The 14,377-nt window shown below is 41.6% G+C and overlaps 1 protein-coding gene across 1 annotated transcript in view; it reads left to right on the forward strand.

Moving 5' to 3' along the window:
• adgrv1 (adhesion G protein-coupled receptor V1) overlaps positions 1-14,377 on the forward strand; it is a 117,210-nt gene that overhangs the window by 51,166 nt on the left and 51,667 nt on the right. The window contains 25 exon segments of the mRNA XM_055011477.1: positions 536-700; positions 858-978; positions 1,117-1,240; positions 1,337-1,475; positions 1,620-1,805; positions 1,938-2,173; positions 2,424-2,572; positions 2,731-2,929; positions 3,056-3,275; positions 3,373-3,612; positions 3,721-3,870; positions 3,985-4,205; positions 4,316-4,595; positions 4,709-4,852; positions 5,516-5,687; positions 6,047-6,188; positions 6,304-6,872; positions 6,992-7,255; positions 8,078-8,195; positions 8,342-8,513; positions 8,706-8,948; positions 10,282-10,689; positions 12,926-13,098; positions 13,260-13,506; positions 13,686-13,825. Of these exon segments, the coding sequence (XP_054867452.1) occupies positions 536-700; positions 858-978; positions 1,117-1,240; positions 1,337-1,475; positions 1,620-1,805; positions 1,938-2,173; positions 2,424-2,572; positions 2,731-2,929; positions 3,056-3,275; positions 3,373-3,612; positions 3,721-3,870; positions 3,985-4,205; positions 4,316-4,595; positions 4,709-4,852; positions 5,516-5,687; positions 6,047-6,188; positions 6,304-6,872; positions 6,992-7,255; positions 8,078-8,195; positions 8,342-8,513; positions 8,706-8,948; positions 10,282-10,689; positions 12,926-13,098; positions 13,260-13,506; positions 13,686-13,825 (5,222 nt within the window).

The raw sequence follows: 14,377 nt of genomic DNA on the forward strand, positions 1-14,377 counted from the left end.
TTCAGAAACTGCTGATCTACCGGGATTTTTACACAAAACCATCTCCAGGGTTTACAGAGAATAGTCCGAAAAAGAGAAAGTATCCAGTGAACAGCAGTTGTGTGGACAACAATGCCTTGTTGATGTGAGAGGTCAGAGGAGAATGGGCAGACTGGTTTGAGATGACAGAAAGACAACAGTAACTCAAATAACCACTGGCTACAACCAAGGAATGCAGAATACCATCTCTGAACGCACAACACGTCGAACCTCGAAGAAGATGGGCTACAGCAATAGAAGACCACACCGGGTGCCATACCTGTCAGATAAGAACAGGAAACTGAGGTTACAATTCACACTGGCTCACCAAAATAGGACAACAGACCTAATAAAGTAGCCAGTGAGTGTAGATAACTCCTCATGATACAAAAAAAGGGGACAGATTTCCAAAACATTGTGTCTCTAATAAATTCAGTGGGGAAAATATGCATAAATTCAACCTTTTTATAATTTTGTTTGATATCCCAAAACAATTTTGTTTCTTTTCCACTCTAAGGTTACAGTCAGTGAACCAGAGTTTGTGGATGACCCTGCTGCTGTGGCGACACTAACAGTGCTGCGTAGTGCAGGAGGTCAAGGTGCAGTGACACTAGTGTGGCAACTGGAAGACGAAGCTACGGACGACCTCTATCCTTTCAATGGGACACTTACCTTTTCTGAGGTACAAAAAACAAAGCATGATATTGCTGTTACACCAGATATTATTATTAAATCATTTACTGAATGACTCAGCCAGTATGTGATAAAAAATAGTGAGTGATTTGTACTTTATGTACTGCACAGTTAATGAAGTCTGCTGTACTCTTCCTTCTTTTAAGACCGAGTCTGTGAAGTCATTTATGATAAGAGCTCTTGCTGACACTGCACTGGAGGGAGATGAGCACTTGACTGTGCACTTGTATCCTGCTGGGAGTGGTGCTGTCATCGACCCTTTAAATGGTTTGTATTTTATGAAAAAATGTCAAAATGTTTCAATAAGCTGAAGAAATGACCTATATTTTCAGGATTGTCTTTCATGGATTTTATAGTCATTCATTATCTCTGACTGGCTTGTCTTCCCTCATCCGTCATGTCCAGGCGTGGTCACCATCACCATCAGAGCAGACAAGGCCGCCCTGGGTATGGTTGGAATAGCACAGTCCTCTAGGAACATTCTCATCGGAGAACCTCAGGGAGATTACAGTGGGAGTGTCACAGTCAGGTGAGACCACAAACAAGAGCTTCACATTTCAGTGCTTCTGTTTATTAGTTGCAAATGTAATGTGAGAATTATGTGTATTTGTGTGCTTCCTCTCAGCCTTGTGCGAGGGCCAGGTGTGTTCGGAGAGGTCCAGGTGAACTGGAATATCACTCCAGCTGTGGTTTCTGAGTTTGCAGCGATCTCAGGCTCTGTGACTATGAGAGATGGACAGTCTGCTGCCACCATTACTCTAATGGTACTGTGTATTGTAGATTTTAGAGTTTACTGGGAAATTAAGGCATTGTCTGTCTCTGTGCACTGCAGAACAAAATGCGTCATAATAAGGAGCTTCCAGGTGTAATCCATAAATTTGTGTCTATCAAATCTATTCTGATGTTAGGTGTTGGATGATGAACTTCCAGAGGAACGTCGTGAGTACCAGCTTACTCTGACCTCCGCTACCTCAGGACTGGAGATAAATCCCACAGCCAGCCGTGCCAGGATCATTATGGCAGCTAGCGATAATCCTCATGGCCTTTTCTCTTTCACCCAACTCCAGCTCAGAGCAACGGAGGAGGAGGGAATGGTGAGGTCATGGAAATGAGACTGATACAAATGTAGATCCGCTTAAAAATGGAGTTGGTAAATTAACAAATGAGGCTGTGTATTATTTGCAAAACAAAGCCCATAACTGTATAATTTGCTTTTTGTTCTTCAGGCGAATGTGACAGTTACTCGCTCCTTTGGCAGTCTGGGCAGTGTGTGGCTGACCTATGAGACCTCAGGCAACACAGCGATCAGTGGGCTGGACTTCGTTCCAGCTTCAGGACGAATACTATTTACCCCAGGCCAAACAACACAACGGGTCACGCTGCGTATCCTGGATGACAGTCTTCCAGAGGGGCCTGAGATGTTTTTCATCAACATCACAGAAGTAGAGCTTGTCAATATCAGGTAAGGAAAAGTTGATAAGGTGCAGTATGTAACAAACTTTGATAGCTGGAATATTGATAGTGGCTTCAGTTGGTGGAGAGTGTCATCATTACAAAAAGACTGCAGCTAGTAAGGCTGCAACTGAGCCTAGACAGCTGTAGTCATCCGTAATATAGGCACTGCAGATCCCACATTTACATACTGCACTGATGTGACTTATAAATAGCTCTAGTCAGTGACTCCTTATTCTGTGGCTCCCTCTGTTGGTCAGTGATGTGGACTACACAGTGAGAGAGTCTGGCCTGCAACTGGACCAGCCTCCAGCCATAGCCAACATCTCGTCTCTTGCTGTGGTCATACTGAAGAATGACAATGCTGAGAGTATTCTGGAGTTCAGGCAGGACTATGTTAACATTACAGGTAAGCAGTCGCAGTCTAATTTTACCTCTGAAAGATTTACCTGAGTCATATCCATTAATGCCATTAAGCTATTATGAACGATTTGCGATGGGACTATATGATATTAAAAGATTATTTGCTATTTGCACAGTCCCTGTTTTCTTCTTCCTTTCTTTCAGTTGAGGAGGATGTGGGAAACGTGTTGATCCCAGTTGTAAGGAGAGTGGGCTCATATGGACTGGTCTCAGCTCAGTTCATTTCTAGAGGCTTGAGTGCAACCCCTGATCTGGACTATATCCTGTATAATGGCTCAGTGACATTTGTCCATGGGCAGAACACCAGCTACATTAATGTCACTGTTATAGATGACTTGGACAGGTGAGAGAAGGAATAAAAATTAAATGTTTAGCTCAAGTACATTTTGTGTATACACACAAAAGCATGCAATATCTGTGAATATATTCTTTTATTCTACCCTAAAATAACTAAAATCATCTCCCGCAGTGAGTATGCAGAGATTTTTGAGGTCTTGCTGGTTGGAGCTACTGGGGGAGCAGTTCTGGGTCCCCAATATGTTTCAAGGGTGACCATTGCCAAGAGTGACTCTCCCAGTGGGGTGGTTCGTTTCCTCAACCAGAGTCTGATCACTGTGGCCAACCCCAACTCCACTCTGAAACTCAGCTTTATTTTGGAGAGAGCAGGAGGCCTTGTGGGCAATGCAACGGTATGAGCAATGGTGCCAAAAAAGTAAACCACATAACTGTCGGATCTCAGTTTTACTGATGATATTATATCATTCTGACTGGTTTTCCCTTTGACAGGTTGCTTGGATCATCCGTGGCCCTAACAGCAGAGAAGTCCTCCCTCCACTCAACACTGACATTAAAGGGCCTGTGAACGGTTCCTTCTTCTTTACAGATGGAGAAGAAGGTACTCGTAGCATAGAGCTGCGGATTCTCCCCCACGGCGTAGTGGAGGTGGAAGAGGCATTTGTTATAGAGCTCAGTATTCTGTCTGGAGAGATGGATGTCGATCCTCAGGCTGGTTCCATAACACTGAAGGTATTTCATTGAATCATGACTGCAAGGTTGATTTTACCATCATGAATCAGTGACGAATGTTGGGCAAAGCAAATTACAGAATACAAATCTAATGTGTTTGTGTCTCAGATAGAGAAGTTTGGTGACCCAAATGGTATAGTCCAGTTTACTGAGGATGCTCTTCGAGAGCGAGTTTACAATGAATCCACAGAGACAGAAGGTCCATTAAACATTTCCCTGCTGGTTATGCGCAGAGAGGGAGTCATGGGTAACATCACGGTAAGATTATATCATAAAATTAAACTTACTATTTAGTATTCATATCCAAACTAGCTGGATTTAATTCTTTGTGTCCACAGTTGCATTGTAAACACAACCTTACTTTCACCTCAGGTGCACTGGCAGATCCAGAGTGACTCGGATGTAGCAGGTGACTTCCTGGCCTTAACTGGCTCAGTGATGATTCTGGAGGGCCAAAGGGAGGCAGAAATTGTCCTTAGCTTGATGCCTGATACAGTGCCAGAGCTGGAGGAGCTCTACGTTCTCCAACTCACAGCCGTGGAGGGCGGTGCTACTCTGGATGCCAACCCAAACCTGATCAGAACCCGTATCAGGTTGTCATTGTGGTTCTGTTAAAAAAAAATTTAAAAAATAAAATAAATAAATAAAATGAGAAGTCATAAATTGAATTAACTTGAATTTTATCTTTCTTTCTTGCCCTCAGGGTGCCTGCTAACGATGAGCCCCATGGTGTCTTCTCCTTAAACCCTGAGCAGCAGTCTATAGTGGTAGTGGGTTCAGGATCTGACGTCACCAGAGCTCTGGTTATGAATGTGACACGACTTTCTGGACTGTTTGGCAACGCTAGTGTGGGCTACAGGATCAGAGGAGGGATAGATGAAGTGATGGACATCGGGGAGGTGCTGGGAGGACAAGCTGAGGGAAGGCTGCTCTTGAGAGAAGGACAGACCTTCGGTACCATCACTGTTCCCATCAGGAGCCAGGTAAGAAAGAGGACTCTTACTGACACTAGCACAGAGATAAATACGTAAAAATACTTTGAATGATTACACTCTTATGTGTGTTGGCCTGTTTCTTCCCACATTTCTTCCTGTAGGTGTTTTTGTCAGTGGGGACAGGCTTCACAGCAGAGCTCACTGATGTGAGACTAGTCAGTGCTATCCTTGGCTCTCCGCCTCGCCTCCTTCATGATGCCAGCACTGCTACAGTGACTGTACCTGAAGAAGCTGCCAGCTCAGAAGTGAGTTGTGGTTGTGTACTTTTTATACATACAGTAAAGGATTTGCTTATGGGGGAGAAACTCTTTTTTTTTAACAGTCCACTCTGCCGGGCTAGTTATCAGCGCAAAATTAGTCATATATATGTTATGCTCACAGCATTTTTCAGGTTGTTTAGTTAGAATTTGTTTGGTTGGCAATCCCCTCTATTCATGAACAACATGAATACAAAAACATTACATATAATGCTTCTGTTTTCTTTTAGCCAGGGTTGAATAATTCACACACATACTGACAGAAAATTGATCCACAAACAACAGCATATTTAATTATTCCTCAGTCATCAGAGGGCAACCTTGGTAGCACCACTGCACCTTGTACCTTTGAGATATTTCCCCACAGGCTTTAATATAATTTAGAACTTACATAAAACACTTAAAACCAGGTTAATTCTGAGTGCTTGAGTGCTCTGTGAATGTTCAACTGTATTCTTGCCAAGTCTTTTGACACAAAGCCTTATGCATTTACCTGGCTGCTAACAATAAAATTTTCACAACAGATCTTACACTCTATAACCCCTTGCCTTCTCAGCTGGTTACACAATATTATATTATACTGTACTGTATACAGTTTGTGAGCAACAAGTCAACACTATTGTTAACTATCCTCTCATTTATGTTACGCAGGTTGGTTTTGCCTCACTGGTACTGCGGGTTTCAAGTATAGAAATGGGGACATGTGAGGCAACGGTGACACGAACGGGGCTGTTTGGGGACATCAGGGTGCAGTGGAAAGCTGGATATCCTTCAGGACAGACTCTGCCTGGCTTTAGAAGGGGAGTTATTATCCCAAACTCAGGTAAGTTGGTCAGAGAGGGACTGAGCTCTAAAAAACTTAATGCCGACAGGACAGACTCAAATTTTCTTGACCCACGTGCACTACTTTATTCACAACATTTGACATTGAATAACTGATCATCTGATATGTCCCTATCTGATTATTTTTTTTTCTTTCTGTTTGATTAGTCATGAAAACCAATTATCTATCTTTGGATGGCAGTGCACTGATCTGAGCTTTCAGCTTTCATCCCATATAATAAATAGATCACTTACTGTGTGTATACAGACACTCATAATGTGGATATTAGGCTTAAAATGTCAGACTAATAGCAGCTTGCTGTTCTCAGTGTTTGTAATGTGCTCCTTCTTTATACTTAGGCTCACTGATCCTGGCCCATGGGGAGAGGACTAAAGCCATATCTCTTACAGCTCTTGCTGATCCATTAGAGCCGGCTTCCTATGCTGTACACCTCACTGCTGCCTCCTCCAGCTCTGCTGCAACCGGTGCTGTCAAGTTCAGGTAGTTGTTGTACATTAGTTGTAAGTTGTAGCAAAGTCAATAGATGGAATTTTCGACCACTAGTTGCTTCTTCAACATCACATGGCCTCATTCTGATTTCTGTCTACCTGCACAGGTCAGGTTTCACCGTAGCAGAAGTGGAGCCATTGGGGATCTACCAGTTTGCCCCTGATTCTCGCCAGCTAATTATTGCAGAGGAAATCCAGACAATAAAACTTTATGTTCAGAGAATTTATGGTTTTCGAAGCAACACCACCCGTCTGTCCTATACAACAGTAGCGGGCAGTGCAGCAGCAGGAGAAGACTTTTTTGCAGTGCCAGACGGCCTTTTGGTCTTTAACTCACCTCACCAAACCAATACTTCATTCAGTCTTTCAATACGTGACGACTCCCTTTCAGAACCCGATGAGTACTTTCATGTCAACCTAACAGATGTTCAAGTCGTCTCTCCGGACTTAGCTTGGGCAGATACCTCTCCTCGTCTCAACCCACAGCACAGTGTGGCCACTGTCACCATCCTGGCTAGCGATGTGACTGGTGGAGTTCTGAGTATTGGACCTGCAATGGTCCAGGTAACGGAGGACAGAGATGATGAAACCCAGCAGGAACGGAGGGTGGTTCTGAGGGTGCGCAGGTCTGACAGTGATGCTGGAGCTGTGAGGGTCCGCGTCCAAGCATATGGAGGTGTGTTTGTGTTGTTGTCGTCTATCTTTTTTGCTCTATTGAAGCATCTTATATTGTTTAATTTACAATAATATTTACAACTTAACTTTAATGTATGTTGCTCTGTGGCTTTTTTTCAGATGGAAGCACAACAGCTCCTCCTTTTACTCTGGAACCTGCTGGGATGCTTGCGAAGGAGGAGCAGGACTTCCGCTTGGAGTCCACTTCAGTGTCCCTGCAGGCTGGTGAGAATGAGGCAGAGGTCATCCTCCTCATCCTGGATGACTCAGAGCCTGAGGGACAGGAAGTATTCTTCATCTACCTCAGTGATCCAGAAGGTGGAGCGCAGATCACAGACAGCCCACACCAGGGTTTTGGACCATTTGCCAAAATCACTATCCTTGGTAAAATATTCAAAAATGATATATTTATTTTAATCTGCTAAAAAAGTAAGTAGCATTGCTGTTCTACTCACATTCTCTTCTGCCAAATAAAACTAGTGGGATATGTTGATTCTAAAAGTCATCAGTATCAGTAGTATGAAATTGAAAAAAATTGATTTTTGCCCAATAAGCCCCCCCCTTATCACACTTGGACTTCTTTTATGGCTCTTATCCAGGTTGTTTTCTCTTGACTAGATCTTTTCTTGAGTTGTATCTACTCTAAGATGTGTGTCACTTTGGATAAAAGCGTTTGCTAAATGAAATTGTAGAATTGTAGAACCATAACCAACCATAAAGGCCTGATTGATGGAGTGCTGCTGAGATGTGTGCCCCTTTGGCAGGTTCTTCCATCTCTGCATCAGACTTCTTTAGCTCTATTATTGTGACTGTTGGGTTGTTGGTCACCTCCCTATCCAAGGCTCTGTCTATTACTCAATTTGATCAGACAGTCATCGTGTTTATCCTGGATGACTCGGAGTTGTTTGAGTATCCAGGTGGTTCTAAACTTTTAGTTTGTTCAGTCTTAAGGCCATGGAACACTTAACACTGATTCAGCGTTTTTCTCTGATTTTACTGTTAATTTGACTTGCATAACTGCTGTTCAAGTCTCCAGCTGCATTTTTTGGTTTTCCAAAACTGTGCAGAAATTCTTTGACTATTCTGCATGTATAGCCCTGACTGATGGTAAAATATATTACTATGTGGGTTATGTATCAGTTAGGACTACTCTGTTTTGATTGATTTTTATTCTGCTTTCTCCGTTCTCCAATCTAACCATACTAGGAAGTGACCTCCATAACGGTATTCTAGGGTTTAGTCTTAATTCTCTAATTGGCCAAGTTCTGGATGAGGATTCAGAAAACAGAACTGCCCTGCTCTACCTGCAGAGACAAAAAAACAGGTAATATAATAATACTTTAGTTATTCATTATTTTCTACTTCTATTTTACAAATTAAAACAAATAAAAACGCATGTCATCTGGAAATAGTTCCTTTGTTTGCTGCTTGTATGTAATTACTTAGTATTTTCTTTCTCCATCTACTCAGAGCATTTGAGGATTTGCAGGTCTTCTGGAGAGCTACCTTCAGCAAGGCAGCTCTAAGTCTTATCAGTAATGGAGTCAACCTAACCACACAGCTGGTACAGACCTCAGGAACATCAATCTGCAGGAGAGGAGAGATAATCTGTGCCCTCACTCTGGAGGTCCAGGATGATGAGGTTAGGGGGAGGCAGAGGACCTTGGCGGAGGCGGCACGAAATTATTTTGCTATCAGTCTGTCCTTGAAATGTGCTGTACCCATTCATATGAGTCTGGATTATAAGTTTAGTGAAATAATGATTTTCTCCACATATTCAGAAGAAGTGCTGTGCTGCACAAAGTGAAACCATCACTCATTTGTTTTACTGTAGGAACCAGAGTACCAGGCGTGGTTCCTGGTGGAGATTTATCAAGTGGGTGATGGAGCTGCCATTAATGAGTCCACTCGTTTTGCCAACATCACCTTGGCAGAGAGCGACAACCCACAAGGCCTCGTGTACTTTGCTGTGGGCCACAGATTGCCCGTTGCCACCTTGACGACCACAAGGCTCAGTCTGCAGGTCTATAGACGAGCAAGCACAGCTTCAGTGATGTCTGTCCGATACCGCACAGTGGTAAGAGACAACCACATACTGTACTGTAATAATTAAGCACAACTACATGGATTTTAGACAGATACGTGTAGTTAAGAAAAGAATGCTGCAAATGTCTTTAAATACTATATGTAGTTGTTTGAATTGGTGTTTGCTCAACACCTTGGAGGTGTCATTCTGTTTTCATTCTATGCTGTATGAAATCTCATTTTCATTTTAGGCCTGGATGATTCCAATCATTTACCAGCCGAATTTTTTATTTTTTTCTCAGTCACAGGAAAAAACTGTTATTTGACCCGATTTACCTCATTGGCTTCAGTGGACACAACTGTAATGGTATACTGATGGGATGTGCTACTGTTTTATTATTTAGGGCAATTCAAAATGCCTACTAAATGCTCCATCTGCTGCAACTGAGCAGCTAGAATGGGATGTACCATACCGTGGTATTAGATTGTTTTATTTTTTATAACTAAACAATCTTGGATAAACGGTGACTTTATGAGTCTAAAACTTTTGTGTTTACTTATTCTGAACTGGCGAACTTCTTTGGAGCAATTCAGAAATGTTTACCAAAAATATCCAAAGTTATCATTTTTAATATATGCACAGATTTTAAAACTGAGGTCCCATAACAAAATTGTATTTAGTAATAATTTTGTATACTTTCATCTAACGGTCGGCTCTTGATTTCTGTCTGCCCTCCAGGTATGGTCTTCATATATATAGATTCGTTAGAGTAATGGTTTATTAATGTTGATGAATTTCAAAGACAGCAAAGTTTCCTCTCTTTCCTCACCTCTTTAATCTTACGGCCAGCCTTTATTTCTCTGAAGAATCATGATTAAAGATATCTACATCCAACTCAAGGGCATAAAGTATCCTCTGACACTCACACATTTTGATATTGGAGATGAAAGTCAGGGAGTGTCCAGTGCACTCAACCAAAATCTGAAACTTCACAGAGACACACGGTCAGGTCATCTGCTTTCATCTCTCTCTGCATGTTGCGAGACAATAGGATTGCTGCATGATAAAAGCCCCATCCTCATTTGGTTTTCATTACGTTTCACCCCAGCTGTGATTTCACTCATCTACAAGTGCTGCAATTTGAATATGAACCTTATAAATCTAATACACCAAATGACAACTGTAGCTTTTAGAAATGTGATGTTTAACAGTTTCACGTGATAAGTTTGTTACTCTTCATTAATTTTGGTTTGCTTGTTTTTGTTTTGTTTTGTAATATAATGCTTGTTACATAACTCCATTTTTATTTTTTTGACTCCACAACTTCTTATTTTAATCAGTCCAACAGTGTTTACCACAAAACATGTCTGTGATTTTCCTCTAGGAGCTTCGCAGGGAAGAAATGCTGGGTCCCTCCATAATCTGGCCTGCTAAAGCAGGGATGGACTTTCCTAGACAGGAGGGCCAAATAACCTTTGATGTGGGTCATCATAACACGTCTCTGGACATTTACCTGACGCCTGACCTCTCCTCATCCCTACCCACACCCAAGCGTTTCCAGGTGGAGCTGTACAATCCTACAGGGGGCGCTGCAGTGCACTCTCAGTTTGGGCTGGCTAATGTTACTGTGGTGTCAAATGCAGCGAGTGAAGCTGTATGGGTGTTACTGGAGCAATTACATCAGCCTCTTAACCCAAACATATTGAACCAGGGGCTACAAGGACTGATGAATACAGTCGCTGTAACTCTCACTCGGGAACAGATGATCGCTGTGCTTGATGGTCTTGGCAAGGTAAGAGGGTTATAAAAGAAGATAAAGGACAAAAATAGCTTCTGTAAACTCAGTAAAATCTAAGCAATTACTGGAATGCCCAGCAATTTCTGGGAATTCTGTGCTCCCATCATGTTTTTACTAATAGTAAACTCATGTGCCACTGCAATCCAAAGCCCCACACCTCTATGGAAACAGCACTTTGGCCATGGTTAAAAGCAAAGAGGATTTAAAAATGTCTTCTGTAAAATATAAATAAGTAATAACACTGTAAATCATTAAAAGAGACATAAGTTAGAGTTTAATTTCTTTGATTGTCAATTTTGCAAAAATTGAAAAAAACTTTGTGCATCATGTTTCCAAATTCCCACAGGCCTTGCTAGTATTGGAATCAAAATGATGGCTTTACATGCTACAGATATTTTACTACATACATTTGTACAACATCTACAGAATAGTCACTTTTGACTCTACTTTGCACATCAAAACTATTTCACCATGCTGGATGTATCTTCCAGCTAAAAGCATGCTCTGTATACCATTTTAGAACAATGCTGCCTTAATTTTATTTTATTTTTTGCTTTTATTCTCTCTAATTTTACACACCTGTCTCATCTGTGGTCTGTGTGAACAAAGCCTGCAGTTCAGCCAAGTATTCATTGAATTTTTGTGACATGACTGTGAGACCAGCAATGTCGGATGGTTTAGAGAGAAAAGACAGGAGGCAGAGCTGGTGGTAGCAGAGATTAAAATGTTGAGATTCTCTTTGGAAGTGACCAGGATCAAGGTGTAGGATCAAGAAAGAGTACATCAGAGGGACAGCTCATGTTAGATGTTTTGGAGATAAAGCCAGAGAGGCCAGACTGAGATGGTTTGGACGTGTACAGAGAAGAGATGGTGAATATATCGGTTGAAGGACGTTGAGTTTTGAACTGCCAGGCACAAGGCCTAAAAGAAGACCAAAGAGGGTGTGTATGAATGTGGGAAAAGAGGACATTAAGTTAGTTGGTGTGAAAGAAGAGGATGCAGAGGATAGGGTGAGATGGAAACAGATGAAAAGAAAATAAGACTGTGACAGCTGACTCAGTTACTATTTCTCAATTGAACTTAGAAGCGCAAAATAGTTATTTATTCATTTTTAAATTGTTTTTACTGGATCTCATGCAAATGTTTAAGTTTGGCAAATTTGTAAATGAAACATCTAAAATGAAGTGATTTTGATGAAATATCCCACTTTTAAGCTTTAATTTTCCTGACGACACCTTACATGATGCATTCATGGATGACCAGAAAGATAAAATCTGATGATTCTTTCAGTTTTTACAGTTTCTAGATCAGATTTTTGTATTTTTTTAAAAGATGCTTTTCACACCCACTGGCAGATTTTGGGTTTCAAAGTGGTAAAGGAGGCCAGTTTTAAACCAGTTTCATTTGTTTTAATTGAAGCTTAAGGTGTGGATTTAAAAGTGTGACACAATATCTAACTGTTCTTTCACAAGATGTCATGTAGGAATTTTTAATGTTGGAATATTTTGTTATATCCTCGTCTTTCGGGGAGATTTTTTGTAGAGCTAAAGCAATTATCTCTAGAATGTTATAAATATGACACATTGTCTGTATCAGTGTATTAGATCAGTAAGATTATTTCATTTTATCAGTCTTTCCCAGACCTTGGTGCAAATAGCAGATGATTGATCTCTGAATTTTTACATGAGTGTCACACGTAACAAGTGTTGGTTCTGTGTGATCTTATTTTTTTACCACTTGAGATTAGTGAGTCAGTGCAGCACTGTGGCAGACAGCGATGCTAAAGGGCATACATCATCTTCTATGTACTGCTCTGGCAGATCTAAGAGCCAGTTTGTCATCTAAAAAGTTCTCTGTTGCCACCCATCGTGAGCACTGCTATCACTAAAGTTAAAGTCTACATACTTCACTTGTTAAGCCTCCAGACAAACACTGACACCACTGTATATTATTATTGAAGAGGCAGACGGAATAGAAATGAGTTAAACAGCATGAGGATACATGGGTGTGTATACAGAGGGAAAGAGAAAATATCTTAATTCAACAGGAAATGTAGAGAAGCTCGATAGCACTAAGGCCTGAACTAAAGAAAGTGACTCTGAGGGGAGCTTTGGCAGAGATAAATATTACACTAAAGCTTACAGATGACACATACTGTATGTCAGTAACAGATACATGTATGCGCTGCTGCTTTCTCAGTCTTTCTCACTCTGTCTTTCTTCTTGACCAGGTGCTCGCAGAGGCAAATAGGACTCCTTTACAAGAATATAGCCGGAATTTAACTTACGACCTATTGTGTGCCTTGGCCAATCCCAACCGAATCGACACTCGGGGCCTCAGCCACCTCGCTGAAGTGGCTGAGAGATTTGCCTTCTCTCTCCTCCCACGAAGCCAATGTGAGACGTGAGTGTCAATTTTTCTAAACGAGTGAAAAGCTAGAGGGAGATATTACTCTTTCAAAATCCAAAATGTGGAACATGCTGTGGTGTTTTACAGATAAACACTACCTTACAGTGCATGTTAGTTTGTTAGTTTAACTGTTTTTCTTTCTGTGACTTCTCCAGAAAGGACATAATCCTGGAAACGTGTCCGTTTATGACTATCTCTGCCCTCCAACGGTACCCCACGGAAATCAATGGATACAAATTCAGGGGCCGTAATGCAGACTTCTTCCAGCTCCCGGATGCCCTGCTGGCTGTACCAGCAGTCTCAACCGCAGATTGTGCCAACCTCAGCAGGATTCAGCTGACCGAGTTTAGAACAGAACACTGGTTTCTCACCAATGATACAAACACTGCTATCAGTGGGAAGGTAGGGAAGTGCTGGGATTATCTGAGCGCATTTACAGAGCATGGGTAGCTTAACTATAATAATGATTATTTTGTTGAAACAGCAGGTGGCAGTATTGCCCTGACATAAATCAGGCATAAATGTTTTAGTCCCTCTGCAACTGAACTCTCTCTTCTTCTGCTGTCTCTGTTTATATGCAGGTATTCTCTGCCAGCCTCCAGGGCAGAGGGTCACGACCCCTAGAGGATGGCAATGAGGTGGTGTATCGTATCCACACCCCCGGTCAGCAAGTTAAACCCGGACAGTCTCTGTGCCTTTTGTGGAACCAGACCACTGCAAGGTATTACACCACGGATACACCAAATCATACTCAAACATTCCATAAATAAACTACAAACAGAACATCCACACTCGAGGTATATATATATAAATGTTAAAAATGATTTTATTCTCAATAATACAGCCATTCTTTGGTGTTACCTGGTAATGTCAATGTGTGACGTTTTTTTTAATTCTACGACTACATTTCCTTTACTAGCTGTTACGTATCTCAGCCAAAACATTTATTACCTATCTCTGACACTCTACATACATTCATCATCTACAGTTATAGCTCCTTGATAAACCCTGTTTGTCATCCTCACATTTAACTGGGTGACTGAGAACAGTTTACTAAGCGAAGGGCAAAAGTCCACGTTCGCCCTCTCTGTAAGGCCTCTCTGTGGCCATGCGGGAAGTCACGTCTTTTTTAATATCTACACATTCAGTCTGCTACACCCTGAATCCTCCCACTTGGAGTCATTTTGTTGAGGACATTCCTGGGGCGTGGAGTGGGACTTGGCTGGAACACGCTGTTACAAGTTAAGAACTGGCAGGTTTGATTTGGCCAGAG

This window comes from Amphiprion ocellaris, chromosome 6 (assembly GCF_022539595.1).
Source record: "Amphiprion ocellaris isolate individual 3 ecotype Okinawa chromosome 6, ASM2253959v1, whole genome shotgun sequence".
NCBI classification, from domain to species: Eukaryota; Metazoa; Chordata; class Actinopteri; family Pomacentridae; genus Amphiprion; species Amphiprion ocellaris.